Source organism: Copadichromis virginalis, linkage group LG23, assembly GCF_057382275.1.
Source record: "Copadichromis virginalis isolate Kocher_CV1m ecotype Utaka linkage group LG23, C_Virginalis_male_GT1.1, whole genome shotgun sequence".
Lineage (NCBI taxonomy): Eukaryota > Metazoa > Chordata > Actinopteri > Cichliformes > Cichlidae > Copadichromis > Copadichromis virginalis.
This window is the reverse complement of record NC_140639.1, coordinates 13,917,792-13,932,723: the sequence shown is the minus strand read 5'-3', so window position 1 is coordinate 13,932,723 and position 14,932 is coordinate 13,917,792. Positions and strand designations below refer to the sequence as shown.

The following is a 14,932-nucleotide window of genomic DNA, read 5'->3' as shown; positions in this document are numbered from 1 at the left end:
TTACTTCTTCGTTTCTTTCTTCCTTAGCTTTGGAGGACCAAAGCTGTAAAAATCCAAAATAAATGAAATAAATAAAACATTTTAATAAGATTTGTGTGGGGGTGCCTCCCAGGTGGGGGCTTTCAGGTATGTCTTACTGGAAGAGGCCCCAGGTAGGCCTACACTGGAGATAATATCCCAGAGGAGCTGAAGGAAGTGGTCGGGGAGAAGGAGATCTGAGCCTCTCTACTTGAATCACTGCGCTCATGAACTTTATAAACGGCTGAAAATAAGATTAATTAAAAAATATAATTGCAAATACAATGTATTTATATATATTTTAAATAATTGCTACCTGATTGTATCTTTATACTATATTTAGTTATTTTAATTTTATATTTTTAATAGGTCATTTATGTATTTCTTTATATAATTTTAATTTGACAGTTTTGGCCATTTGTACTTAGCCAGAGAAAAAACAAAGACTATATAAAAGATGGACATGGCTGTCATCGTTCTTGAAACAAGGACGTAGAGCTGCTATAAAACAATCTGTAAACGGTCAGAGCATTTCCAACCCAGATCCAGTCCCACCTACCTAAAAAAAAATAAAAAAAAATAAAAAATCTTAGTTTAAGTCTTTGTTGGCAGCCTAAAAAAGCAATGATACAGTAAATTAAAAACTTCTTTTTGTATTACTAACACAAAATATCAAAGGTTTCCTTTATACACACTGGATAAAAGCCAGACTTTCAAAAGGTGTCTGTCTTAAATTTTAACCTTTTGAAAACTACAACACAAAAAAATATGGGACGCAATAAAAACCCTGAGATGATTGGATAATGCTAAAACTGCTGTACTGTCATGACTTTAAGCTTGCTGTTATGTGCACTCTCTCATTGTGTAGGTCACAATAAGGAATTATTGTGTCAAGTTATCACACGTGTCGTGGCATGCATGGTTTCTACTTTGACTCAATAACGATTATCTCCAGTTTCTACTCATGACGGTTTGCTGATTTCATTGCTGTTTCCAGCTGTAAAACAGAAACTAAATGGTGACTCTTTCTAGGCCACCTGTGCAGGTAATAACGTAGTGTTTCAATCACAAGAATGAAAGTTGATCTTTAATTTGTTTAATTAATCCCAGACGTATTATTCTGTACTGCGAGTGTTTGTGTGAATTCAGATACTCAAACAGGAATGTACTATTGTTTGCAATGCAGTACTGAGGAAATGATCTTACACCATGACGTTGTTGCAAAGTTTCCCCGCTGGAGCTGAAAATATTTTTGCGGCTCCGGGGTAAATAACTGCCTCATTAATCAGTCTGACCAAAGAAACCTGCAGGTGCTTACGCGGGCCTTCAGTTTTTAGGTTGGTGTAATTTACCACAGTATTTAATTCTGATGCTAGGCCTAAATTATCCTCCAGGAAAAGTGTAATTTTATATTTTAGCATTCCAAATCTAACTGAAGTCAGTTATCTACATTATCCCACCACTGCTGAGACAATCTGGGAGTTGTTTCCTGTTCTGTTCAGCTTTAATCTTGGGTATTACCACCATCAGGCCTGCACTGAGAGCCAGTAAATACATTGCAAAACTGAAACTGGTTCTTTCCCATATACACAATCATGCGTGTGCGTGTTTGTTTGTTGCTGCCTTCCTGATACATTCCCGTCCAGCCCGCCCCCGTGGCTGCCAGCTTGTTTTGAACTTGGAAGCAGCTTCCTGTTTGGCAGTCATTTAACACTTAAACGTGGGAATATGGTATCTAACGGCAGAATAACACACCGCCTGCCAATACATGACTAAGAGTGTGCAGGCTAACAGTTGAGTCCAAACCAGTGTGACAACTAACAGATTTTCAGCTCCATCCAAACAGCACTGACCTTAATGTGACTGAGACAACAAACACATCATAGTCCTCTCAACGTATCTTCTTTAAAATATGTCGGGCGGGTTTAACGTGCACATAAGGTGGAACAAAAAGAAAGTGATGATCCAGTTTGCAGATATCATTGAACGTGGAATATGTGCCAGATGCTCGGTGAATGGAGTTTTATAATCCACTTTCGTGGTTGAATGAGTCTTTTGTGGCAGGTTTTTGTTGTGCGTCTTCTCCACAGAAATTATATTCAGAAATCCCCTCCTGGCTTCACTTTCTTCACTCACTTAAATACTTCATGTGTCATAAATGGTGCATGCGGTAAAGGAGGAAAGCTCATGATTCTTTCAGATGTCAATAAAACCCAATGGAAACTTGTTTCAAAAATAGTTTTATTAAATACTTCATGTCCTAGCTATCATAAATACAGAAAACAATAAGTTATGATGGCTATTCAGGAGCTGAAATGGAGAGGGGACCATCTGTTCTGAGGGGGTCTAGGTCTACGGGTGTTAGCCGCTCTGGGACAGCTGAACTAAATCCCACAGCAACGGCTGGGAGAATTAATCCTAGAATAAATAATGGGGAGACGGAGCACCTTTGGCTGAGGACAAAACCGTGTCCTGACAGGATCACAAATGAATCCTCCTCCCCCAGCGACCACAGCTTCCCTTCAAAGTTGTGTCTTCTCTTCCTGAGAGCGGCCACTTGTCAGTTTTCGTATTTTTAAAAAGTCTCTTCTGTTGAAAGTCTGCGCCAGGATTTCATTTCCCTTTAAGATTAAACAAACAGAAAAATTTAAGTGCTCATTTTTACTAATAATCTGTAAATAAAAGCTACAAACTCAGGACGTACACATTGCTGCCAGACACGATTCTCTCCTGGTGTTGCTTCGTCAGGCTGAACCTCCTGAAGAACGTGGGCAGTTTGAGCTTCGCTCTGGCGGATCTCGAGGAAATGCTGAAAAGAGAAAAGACTCTCGTGTCAGACTGGGCTTTGGGAAGAATGCTGTAGAGCCGAGGCGCTAATGAGAAGCTGTGTGGACAAATGGACTGCTCGGCACTAATGTGTAAATGACTCGGTATGACAGGAATTTTATATTCAGCACTCCCTCCAAAGAGGTTTTGTTCTCATTTTCTGCCATTTAAAACATTTACAGTCCTCAACTTCCACGTTGTAATGTTTAAAGACTCAAAATGATAAACCCACCATTCTCCTTGTAACTGTTTATCTTCTATCCTCTCCTGTGCAGCTGTTTGCTTCTCTCCGTCCTCCTCTTCCTCTTCTTCTCTTACGTCCACATCCTCCGGTATCTGGTCCCACAGCTTGCTGTTGACCCACAGAGCTTCTCGAAGACCTCGACCTCGGCCTATGCAGGTCACCCGGCGACACAAAGGGCAGCCCACGGTGAGCAGACCGTTCCTCTCCGTTGACATCCTCTCCAGACACGAATCGCAGAAGGTGTGCCTGCAGTGGAGCACCCGGGGGATCCTCTCCACCCGGGAGTAGGGCAACAGGCAGACGCTACATTCGCCATCCTCACAGAGAACCATGGTCAACCCCGACAACTTGTGGAATGAATGATTTTTCTACAAAATCTAAATTTTTAATGGGTGTGAAAAGGCTTTCTGCAAGTCCGGTGTTTAGAAACAATGGTGAAGATGATGGCTTCTGCAGGTCCCAAGCTCACCAAAGTGACTCTCTAATACATTAAAAAAAAAACATTTTTATTAGCTATTAGAAGCATTGCTGCATCAAATTTAAGTTACATTTGTAGTTAAGATGTCCAATTAAGATCTAATAATTTAATATTTAAATAAAGGTTAATCTGGATTATTGTAGGATTATTGATGTTCTATTCCAGACAATGGAGCTGATTAGAAAGGACAGCAATATACCAAAATACACTACCATCTACTATCTTATGCTGATTTGAAAGAAAAATGTTTCAATAATAATAATAAAGAGTGTACTTACAGCTGGCCTTTGCGTGTAATTTATTGTCCGTCTTTGGCTGCACAGCTCAGCCTCTCTGCAGTAAATGGTGTCAGAAAGCCGGCTCGTCTGCCTCCTGTTAGGAGTGTCTGTTGGGTTTGTGGGGGCGGAACAGAAACGTCTCTAGCTCTTTCTCTTTCTCACGGCCCCATACCCACCCAGCATAACAGCTGGGGAAGCAGAGCGGCTGGGACGCTCTTTGTTCAGTGTTTGACAACAGGCAGGTGGAGAAACGGGGAAATGACGCAATGGAAGGCGGGTGTAGTCAAACAGAAAAAGTAATCTAGTTAGCTTTAACATTAAAAACATCCTTATGTTTCAAGATAAATTGAAAAGGGTTGATATCCTTTAGGAAAAATAGAAAAGGAGGGCTCGTCCGGGATTTGAACCCGGGACCTCTCGCACCCAAAGCGAGAATCATACCCCTAGACCAACGAGCCAGTTGCAGGGAATCCCGTGGTAGCGTTTTTATATGTTAACACATCCATGAATGTACTTAATCAACAATCATCGCATCGCTATAAGAGAATATAATCGCAACCTCAATATAAGGACTAACCGATGTCAGCAAATTCCTGAAAACTGTTTGGACGGAATCGACGTAAGAAATATTTTTCCTTCCAAAAATACAACTGACCACAAAGAGTAGGGACCCTACACTATTTTCTTGGTTTCTACCGTGACTGGCACAGCATATAAATCACCGGTTCTGAGACCGTCCTACTTTGGCAAATCGTCCTATACGTACGATAATTTGAAAGTGACTTCTGACAAACCGTAACCATAACCCTAATCATAACCATAACAAATATTCACATTGGCCTAAAAAAATGAAGTCAATTTGGGGTTTGTGTTTTTGCGCACGCGTGGCGCATGCGCAGAAACAACGGGTAGAGTTTTTAGTGTGGTGGGACGGATTCCCAGAACACCAGAACACAACCACAAGCCAATTCAGAAGTGAAAACGCGCATTAGCTTGAAAACTGGTAGCAGTGCTGACCACTTACGTAGACTCCACAAAAATTCACTGCAGATGTTTGAAGTAAATATGTCAACAGTCCTTAACGGTACAAAAATTGGGCTCGTCCGGGATTTGAACCCGGGACCTCTCGCACCCGAAGCGAGAATCATACCCCTAGACCAACGAGCCACGTGTTCATAGAATGTCTGACAATATCCTTTAATCTTCTAAGAAGCCAACAAGATGACCTATATTATGATAATATTTGTTAAAAAATCGTTACAGGCAACAGGGAATTTCCAAATACGAACTTTCATAGCTAGGCGTGTGGATAACAGGTCTGTTTTGAGTATTTTAAACAAGCTGCTTCCTGTGCTCTGAAGTTACGTACAGCGTGTTGACATCACATGCAGTGGTGGAGTTACCGCCATACCTCAGGAAGCGCGCTGTTCGGCAGTCCAGCTAGTGATGTAAACAAATAAAGTTGGATGAGTTGACACGGACCAGCCACAGCCAGCAGCTAACGTGAGCTAACAATGCTGTAAGCAGAAACCACCTCCGTGTAGCAGTGAGGTCAGCCATGGTTTAGCTCGCTGTGTATTATGGGTTGCTAGTAACGTGTATGGTTGCTAAGTTATAGTAAACTTCTTGCGTGGGGAAAGGGCACGTGAAGCACCCGTAAAGCAAGTCCGCTTTAAGTTACTAACAGGGCTGACGTTACTTTGAACCAGATGGAGGCTTTTCTGGGGTCGATGCACAGCCCTGATCTGAGGTAAGTTGCACTGCGCTTAAAGAACTAACTTGGGCCATGAGCATTTACAGAAATTACACCCTTTTCATTATTTGGCTTTGTCTTTCAGCTCAGTCCTTTCATCGTGTGAGCCGGAGCTTCAGGAACTGATGCGACAAATTGACATCATGATCAACGATCAGAAGAAGAAGTGGGAAGATGAGAACCGCGCCTTGGAGCTCAGGCTGAAAAGTAGAGAAGAGGAACTTTTAAACTCAAGGAGCACAATTGAACGGAGGGACCTGGAGGTGAAATAGAAGAGCCTAAGAGTTTATACTAAACAGGAGCAAAGTTCTAAAAGATAAATGATGATGTGTACACGTGTTGATCCAGTGTTGGTACTCCTCCCTCGATCCTGTTAGTGATGTTTGTGGACAGGATGTCAAAGTGTAGCTGGTGTGAGGTGGTGTCCATTGTGGGAACCTCAAAATCACATCCCTGTGTTGTGCAAATGATCAGATCAGCGAAACTTCAAGATATAAATATAAAAGGACATACGTATTAACATTAATGTTTCTGGGACATTAACAGGTCAAAGGTGCTGCTAGGTGTGCACATATACTTTGTGGCAGAGTGCAGTGAGGTGTGTTTAGTCTTGATCAGTATGTGTGGGTCTGACTCAAGTAGATGAATTAAAGAGTCTGATAGCAGCAGACTCTCAGACAGTGAGGTTAAAAGAATCTCCAGGCTGATGAGCTTCACGCCGACTACAGATTCGGCATTCCTGATGAGGTTATTCAGTCAGTTTGCATCCATCAGATATTGTTCTTCATCACAGCATGACCATCAGCATGCACTGGAGCAGTTTGCAGCCAGGATGAGGGCATGCACCTACAAGTCTGAGGCTATGATCTTAGTCACAAGTGATGGGAACATGGAGTGTGATGTGCCTGCAAACTCCTAAAGTGCGTGCTGAAATCTGGAGAATGACCTAACGAGTGTGGCGGTAGATACAAGCAGCTGAAGTGAGTCTGGGCGTAGCGGTAGGATTAGGAGCCAGGACATCTGGAGGGAGCTCAGAGTCGAGGCACTGCTCCTCGCTGTTAAAAAGAGCAAGTTGAGATGGCCTCTAATCAGGACACTTGCTCCCTTTTGAAGGTTTCCCAGCGGCGTTGCTTTGTCTGCTGCCGCCACAAAGCAACGTCAGATGAGGAAAAGAAAAATGGATGTTGTTGATATGATTAAATTAGCCTTTATTTAAGTAAAACTAGATTTGGATCCTTTATTTTTGTTGATGATGATAAAATTTGTAGATTGTGAACCTGGAATTTTTGTGGGGCACCAACGATGAAGTGGGGTGGTGCGTCAAGGCTCAGTGTGAATAAATAAAGAGCATTTTGAGTAGAGACCAAAAATAAAAATATGCAGCTGGTAATGAGCATAGCCTCAATATAAGATAGTTGCTAACACAGCTCATAAATTGAGTGCTCATATTAACTCTTTCCAACACCATTACTGTCCTCACCCATGACTGTAGATTGGATTACTCCGCAAGCAGCTTGAAGATGTCAAGACGGGTCCACAAGAGTTAGCCGCCAAGTACGAGCAGCAACTGCGCAAACTCCGTGAAGAGGTGCGAAAACTTGTCTGTTACAAATCTTTTCTGCTTTTGCTTGGGCAGAAGTTTACAGTTTTTCTGTTTGTACTCACTCTCCTGCATGATTTCAAATATAGTAAGTGCGTTTCTATTCCTGCAGTTGGATAAGTTAAAGAGAAGTTACCATAAGCTTCAGCGCAAACACCTCAAGGACGCTAACGCAGGAGTGAAAGAGACAGACCTCCAGAAGGTGAACCCTGACATCACCCCAGTCATGCCATTGGATTGCTGCCGTCTTCTGGGTATGTGAGGTATAATGAAGCTCCCCTCTCTCTGCAGGAATATCATCAGCGCTCTCTGGAGTGGGAGCAACAGCGCACCCAGAGCCGGCAGGAGCTCACAATCCTGGAGACCGAGAATAAGAGCTTGAAAGATGAGCTCTCACACATAAAAGTAAGTTCAGTGACTTCAGCATGTAAAGAAAGCAGAGGCTTGTTTGTTTTATTCACCACGTGTTTTCTGTTGTTTCCAGTCCCAGTGGGCAGCGCACCAAGTGGAGAGGGAGCACAGGGATTGCTGTCTGGAGGTGCAGCGCCTGCGCTCTCAGCTGGAAAAAGCTCAGAGAAGTCTGCACACGCAGGAGCTGGAACTGGAGCGTCTCCGACCACTTGAGAGTTGGAAGGTAGGTTCAGAAACCTGGGGAAGGTGATAGGACTGAAGATTTTCAATTACACAACACTCACAACAAGTTTCTCCGACATGTATTAAGCCTGAAAGAAAATGAAAAAGACTTTAGTCTACCGATCAACTTTATCAGTGTCGAGAAACTGAGCTTCAACATTTAATCCAGTGCCCATAAACCTCTTAATGTTGATTTTTCAGTTAAGCATTTACAAGCTCAAAGTTCCTCATAGGTGCCAGGTTAAAATATCTTTTAATCAGCTGATGATCCGCTGTTTTGCAGGTGCTTTCTGAGGAATGGGAGGAGCTGGACTCCCAGGATGCTTTTGTGCGGCAAACCAGTCTTGAGCGCCAAAGACTTCGTAACGAAACAGCCAGATTCAACCAAGCACTGCAAGCTAAAGATCAAGTCATTCGGTGGGTGTATGTCTAGTGATGTAGTTCAGCAACTTATACAGAAGGGGGCGTACTGCGTCCACACTGTAGGCAGGATATTGCTTTGTAGCACTGTAGCTTTCCAAGTGACTGACTCTGAAGTATCTGCAGCCAAAACGAGAGCTGATCAAATTCTTTAAATGCTAAGCAAACTGGCCATCTACCTGCAGACTGTGTCAGTTGTAGATGTAGGGAGTGTGAAAAATGTGGTATAACTGGTCTGTGGGCTACTCCTGCTTGTGCTGTTGTTGGTCTGTCAGCGACTGTTAAATACGACCCGAGTGTTGAAAACCACAACAAGTGTCCACTGCAGCCACGGTCTGTACTTTTCATACTGTAGTTTTTCTAATCTTTAATGATTGTTTCATGGTTTTCCCGTCCCTAGTGAACAAACCTGTTTATTTAAAATTACAACATCAGTAATGAAGTGATACTTTTATCCAGCCTGCATGAATCAACACATCCTCCCTAACATCTTTTCTTCATCTTCTGATGTTTTCTGTTGGGAAAAACAATTAGCTATTGTCCATCATAAAGGTTGCCATCCTGTGAATGTTTGCGTGATGTTCTTGTGCAGCTCTCTGGAAGACTGTCTGGTAGCTCAGGGCTGCACCGGTGTGGAAATCCTCAGACGAGAGCTGGAGAAGACTGCAGCCAAGCTCCAAGGTGCCCAAGCATATCAGGGTCATCTCAAGGCTGAACTGGCATGTCTCAAAGAGAGGTAATGTTAGTCCGCCCCTTCCTGTAGTCCAAAACCCAAGTTAGTTTTTTAGTCTTTTACTCCTTTTAGTCCTGTCTTGTGCTGAAGCAAATAGTGAGTGAGTGGGAATGGGGTGCGCCTGATTTATATCACAAGAAGAAAAATTACAGACCGAATCACTTTTCTCCAAATCAGACGTATTTTAGGATGTAGCTATCAGGAGAAAAGGAACCGTGGGAGCAAAAAGTTGCAGAGTGATGCTAATATTTTTTAGTCCTTGTGTGGGAATATTGAATATTTATGCAATGTAGCTTTTGAATGTCTTTGGACCTCGGTGATCCTTTTTAAATGTGTATATGCACTGAAATCGACCTGAAGTAAATTAAGAAAAAAAAATGCAGAGCACACAGAGTTGTCAGTGGATTTCATTCAGATCTTTTTTCTGTGCGAGTCATTGCTTTTATTTCTCTGGACTCAGGCTGCAGGTGGTGAGTAAACAGAGAGATGACAACTTGAAGACGGAGCAAGAACTGCGAAGCCTGAAAGCGGAATGTGACTCTTCTATGGCTGAAGCGAAAAGGGTCTGTGTTTTTGTTTTTGTTCATTTTTTTTTTTTCATTCTTGTTCTTGTTGTTTAACATCAGCTCTGCGTCACTACCTCATGTCCTGCCTACGTTTGATCTACAGCTTAGAGAGGACCTTGAGCGGGCCAGGCAGACTCACAGCGGCGAAGTTGAGGGAATGAGAAAGGAGGTGTCAAAGCTGACCAGCGAGCTGCACGAGCGCGACCTCGCCGTCGCCAGTCTGAGCGCCTCCTCGTCCAGCATCAAGCAGCAGCTTCGCGATGAGGAGGAGCGATCAGAGAAGAAGTCTGCTGAGCTCAAAGTGAGTTAATTCAGTTGAATGCAGTGCCAGTTCACAAAAACAGTGATTATGTAGGTAAAGACTTCTTCTAGAGAGAAAACTAGAATGATCAGACGAGCCTCTGTGAGCAGCAATCCCTTTAAAAATGGAGATTTTCCAAGGCCCCTTAAAGCATCTTCTGCTAATAACAGCAAGTTTATAAATGATCTAGATTAATGGACTGCATGAATGCTGTACTGGGCAGGGACTGGACAGTGAAACTTGAAGCTTTTAACCAGAAAAATGGTAGACCCTTAATCAGAATCAGAATCAGAATCAGAATACTTTATTGATCCCTGGGGGAAATTATTTTTTGTTACAGTGCTCCATTTTAAACCAACATTAAGACAAGACAGACAATACGCTAACTAAGAATAGTACAATATATACATATATATACATACATAAGTCACTTATAAATAAATAGTTGGAAAAGAAACATGTGTAGCTGTAGCAGCAAACAGTGTGTTAAGTGGATGCGTTGTACAGGGAGATGGCCACAGGCAGGAATGATTTCCTGTGTCGTTCAGTGGTGCTTTTCGGTAATCTCAGTCTCTCACTGAACGAGCTCCTGTGACTGACCAACATGTCATGGAGTGGGTGGGAGGTGTTATCCAACATTGTCTTTATCTTGGACAGCATCCGCCTCTCCGACACCACCTTGAGGGAGTCCAGCTCCATCCCCACAACATTGCTGGCCTTACGGATCAGTTTATTAAGTCTGTTGGCATCTGCGACCCTCAGCCTGCTCCCCCAGCATGCAACAGCATAGAGGATCGCACTGGCCACCACAGACTCATAGAAAATCCTCAGCATTTTCTGGCAGATGTTGAAGGACCTCAGTCGCCTCAAAAAATAGAGACGACTCTGGCCCTTCCTGTAAAGTGCTGTGGTGTTTTTAGCCCAGTCCAGTTTATTGTCAATGTACAAGCTGATGGTGTAACGTCCTGTCCTTTGCTGCTCTCCGTTTGTGTAATCGGCTCTCTAGAGCACAGGTGTCGAACTCCAGGCCTTGAGGGCCAGTGTCCTGCAGGTTTTAGATGTGTCCTTGATCCAACACAGCTCATACAAATGGCTTAATTACCTCCTCAACATGTCTTGAAGTAGATCTGTGCGATATGACCAAAATCTCATATCCCCCTATAAGAATTCTATCGTCCCGATAACGATATAAATCACAAAAATGTAACATTTTCTGTAAATTCTGTGAATCTCGGGCAGCTCGACTTGCGGGAAGTGTTTCCAGCTGCGCGTCACGTAGCTGGAGTCGAGTGTTTTAACCGATGCATGAAACTATACATTTTTAGACATAAGTTGTAACGGCCGCCGTTTTCTTTGTGAGTATTTATTACACGGCGTGCTGCGGGGGAAAGCCTGTTCTAACGTTTGAGTCTAAGGTTAATTTTTTAGCACCTGGCGGCTCTTTTTTTACTTCTCATCCGTAAACAAGCTGCTCTTTCACGTGATTCAGTTTATTTTGAAAAGTCTGAACAGGATCTTGAGCTTTATTGTGAAAGGTTTACGTGGAACATAAACAAGTGGACATGCGATGGTGTTACCGTCGTTGTTGCTAACCACAACGCATAAAAACAGGTGCTTGTCCGTCTGTAGTGTTGTTATATTAAATATAAGAGATATAGAGAACTTTAAGAAATTAATATAGCCACTACAGTGTCCATCAAAACGATGAAAAAATATTGCCGTAAACAGTTTATTTTGAGACACCACGAAACAACCGATATCGAACAGCCCTATCTTGAAGTTCTCCAGAGGCCTGGCAATGAACTAATCATGTGATTCAGATGTGTTGACCCAGGGTGAGATTTAAAACCTGCAGGACACCAGCTCTCGAGGCCTGGATTTCGACACCCCTTCTCTAGAGTTTGTTTCCCACCTAAGAAATATTGGTACATTTATATTCAACATGAGGAGTATAATCAATCACAAAGGCTGAAAAATCTTTAACTCATGCGAATGGATTCATCTGTGTTCACATACACTTGCTTTCACTTTGCATTTAGTATAAATTTGTTTTTACAGGCGCTTTGATAAATAAGACACTTACTCACAAACCTCGATTTCCTGACGGCTGGTTTGCTATTTCTTAGCATTTATTCTGTATCTCTGGCAGATTAATGCAGCCTGTTTTATGCTAAATGTGAAATTATGTTGTATTCTTTGAGGTTCATCACATTTTTCTCATTCTTTCACAGATGACTCATGCACAGCTGGAGATGGTACAGGCTGAGAACCAGCACCTGAAAGGTCTGCTGCAGAGACTGCAGCCTCAGTCACCAAAGGTTTGTCTGCTTCGATATCAGTCATCACTCATGTTACAGACAGGAGCCTTTTCTTTGTGCCTCTTCTGTGCTTTTTTTACTAAGTCCGAATCACTCCTCTGTCGCTTTTAACCCCCTGAATCACTCATCGCTCCACAGAGGGGAGGCTCCCCGCTTGCCTCCCTGAGGGAGAGTTATGTGTCTTCTCTGAGCAGCCTGGAGCAGGAGAATCGGCAGTTAAGGCAGACACTCGCTGAGATGCAGTCACAACTTGAGGCCTCCAATCAGAACAGTCAGGATAAATATGAACACGCTGTGCTCAGCCATGCTGCGACTGACCAAGAGCAGCCTACGTATAACAGGTAGCGAGTATATGTACACAGACAGGCTACTTTCCATCAGCGGTCGCCTGTAAAAGAGGAAAATTTTCAGTATTTTGTAAAAACTAAGATATAAAGTGTTTTTTCCATATTAGATTTAAATAGTTTGGGGTGTTGTTTTGTCACAGGCCACAGGAGAACATGCAAGTCAGAAAAGCTCAGGCTCTAGAGAACACCACTCGCTATGAAGGAGAGATCCAGATGCTCTTTAAAGAACTTCAAACCTCGTCCAAGACGTCCACAGGTCTGTCCCGCAGCCAGTCCCAAGGTAGCAGGCCTCATTCATCTGCCTCCTCGTCCTCCAGCAGCAGCACCACAACAAGACTGTCCACGAGAAACTCTGTGCCGGTCCTAAGCTCCAGCAAATCTGCAGCTGATGGACAAAACTCGAGCCCGGGAGACTCTCTGACCAGCAGCGATAAAGAGATTTCTTCTCCCTCTTCCGAGGTGAGCCTCATCAAAATTGATGTCCTGTAACATTTAGTTTAGTTTTTTGGGGTGATGAATCCTAAAGTTGCATTTTTTTCCCCCTCTTTAGGACCTTTTGTCTGCATCGCTGACAGACACAGTGGTCACTCGTTTCCTGGAGGAAGAGAACCTACGGACTGAGGAGCTGCTGCAGAGTTTGGACAGCCACATCTTCGGGATGAAGGAGAAGAACAACAAGACGTTCTCCACGTTCCTGCACAGCAGCTCGGAGCTGGAGTCTGCCCAGATGTCAGTGCAGGATGGTCAGTGATGGAGTCACAACAGTGCCAGCTGTGTTCTTGGGCTTTATTATATCATCATGAATGATCGCAGATGGGTTAGTGCGTCCCTTGATTGAGTGTTTTTTCATATTTATGCCTCGAGTTAAACCAAGTGTTCCTTAACAACCGCCTGTAGTAAAGGTTGTAGGCTGTTACACTTGAATGTGTGTTTATCTGTGTGCTAGAAGAAGCTGAATGTAGATTACAGGTCTGAAAAGTGAAGCCAGAAAGCACAAGTGCCTTGAAGCTGTATTTTTTTTCTAATGGCCAGCAGGGGGCGACTCCCACAGTAGCAAAACAAATCCATTTAATTTGAAGTCTGGGAAAAATGGCCAGTGTCTCCCTTTGCCTGTGGCTTTGTGTAACACTTTCCTGATAAATCTATGGGCTCAGTCTGTTGCTTGAGGTCATAATGAGAACAACGTGATGTCTACTTCGCAAATGGTCATCCCCTTTAGTGTCCAGAAGGCAGTTAAACTTATATGCTTTAAGGCATGCCTCCCTTGTGATTGACAAGATGCTGCCCTAAATCCTGCACTGCAAGATTCAGGAAGCAGGAGGAATGTGTTCGAACACCACGTAAGTCAAATGTCCAGGTAGAAGGACAAGATGATGAAGTTTGAGTAGGAGAACTCGGTTGGTCCAAACTGCTGTTTTTGTTTTTTTGTTTTTCTTGACCTGCATATTTTATTTTGTCTGGAATGCAGCATCGATGGGACATTTGCATTTCCATCCAGACAGACTGACGGTGCAGCGAGCCAAAGGAGGGTCCATCCTCCCCATACGTCTGTCATAACTTAGAAAATACCACATCGTTTACACTGCGTCCATGATGGAGGGAGAGTCAAACACACACACACACACACACACACACACACACACACACACACACACACACACACACACACACAAACACAACCCATCATCAACACCCGTCTGCAGAGGCCCTCCAGCCCGTCGAGCGCAGGAATGCGTGCACCGTGCCAATGCTGGCATGGACCTTCATCCCCTGCGGCGTGCTTCGTCCTCATCATTAGAAAGCTGATGGAATGTTAATTTCTTCCATGTGCACCGGTGAAAAAGCCGAAGGGGGGCGTGGGGACAATTTACTGCTCTCCCAGTGAAGGACGCTCTGATCGAATGGAAATAAAGTGGGAAACATCTCGAGAAGTATGTGTCTTTCATTTTTGCCTTCATAATGTTACAATAACAAAAGAGAAGTGATGTTCAGCTGAGCTCGCTGACTTCTCACTTTGGTATTCGTGAGCCTGCTTTATGAGCGCTTAAAGCTCCAACAAACAGCGCTCAGGAATTTGGCAAGGCAGGCAATCCTCTGGCTCTCTGCAGAGGGAGGTGAAAATGTTTTTATATGTGCTGAGATTCCTTGAAGGGGCCTAAGTAAAAGGGAGGAGGAATTGATTTACTTATGTAATAATTCACAGAAAATAAATTCAGGCTGTAAGATGATTAGTTTAACGAACTGAAGTCTTTTCACCTTCTCGGGGTTGATGCTGGTAGCTTGATGCAGCACGAGAGGACACCTACCACCTCGAGGACTTGCTTTGAGGCAAGTCTTTGAGAAATTACTGCAAAAGCTATCTGGACTGGTGAAGTCAGCACCGCTCGGCATGACTTTGTCATTTTGCTAAAATGGTG

At 43.4% G+C, this 14,932-nt stretch overlaps 2 protein-coding genes and 2 non-coding genes across 8 annotated transcripts; 1 reads left to right on the top strand and 3 right to left on the bottom strand.

Annotated features, from left to right (window-relative positions):
* Positions 1-2,248: 2,248 nt before the first annotated feature.
* On the bottom strand, positions 2,249-5,443 carry LOC146680461 (uncharacterized). 5 transcript variants are annotated; one of them, XM_085449864.1, is made up of 6 exons: positions 5,379-5,443; positions 5,214-5,284; positions 3,845-3,951; positions 3,077-3,569; positions 2,723-2,827; positions 2,249-2,639 (listed from the first exon to the last, which is right to left on the bottom strand). In XM_085449864.1, exons 4-6 carry the CDS (start codon positions 3,418-3,420, stop codon positions 2,594-2,596), a joined length of 495 nt encoding a protein of 164 aa, XP_085305990.1. In that variant the 5' UTR covers positions 3,421-3,569; positions 3,845-3,951; positions 5,214-5,284; positions 5,379-5,443; the 3' UTR covers positions 2,249-2,593. The 5 variants fall into 5 exon arrangements, with proteins under 5 accessions (XP_085305990.1, XP_085305988.1, XP_085305991.1 ...); XM_085449862.1 differs by having other exon boundaries at positions 3,845-4,059; positions 5,256-5,284; XM_085449865.1 differs by having other exon boundaries at positions 5,256-5,284.
* Positions 4,231-4,302, bottom strand: trnap-ugg (transfer RNA proline (anticodon UGG)). Its single transcript has one exon. It is a non-coding gene; the product is annotated as a tRNA-Pro (tRNA).
* Positions 4,940-5,011, bottom strand: trnap-cgg (transfer RNA proline (anticodon CGG)). Its single transcript has one exon. It is a non-coding gene; the product is annotated as a tRNA-Pro (tRNA).
* Positions 5,444-5,536: 93 nt separating the features above from the next.
* On the top strand, positions 5,537-13,433 carry cep63 (centrosomal protein 63). The gene is made up of 14 exons (XM_085449857.1): positions 5,537-5,594; positions 5,683-5,860; positions 7,090-7,185; positions 7,310-7,399; positions 7,489-7,602; positions 7,682-7,831; positions 8,114-8,247; positions 8,843-8,986; positions 9,444-9,546; positions 9,653-9,850; positions 12,082-12,168; positions 12,307-12,509; positions 12,656-12,974; positions 13,066-13,433. The coding sequence occupies exons 1-14, from the start codon at positions 5,554-5,556 to the stop codon at positions 13,264-13,266; spliced, it is 2,058 nt and encodes a 685-aa protein (XP_085305983.1). The 5' UTR covers positions 5,537-5,553; the 3' UTR covers positions 13,267-13,433.
* Positions 13,434-14,932: the final 1,499 nt, after the last annotated feature.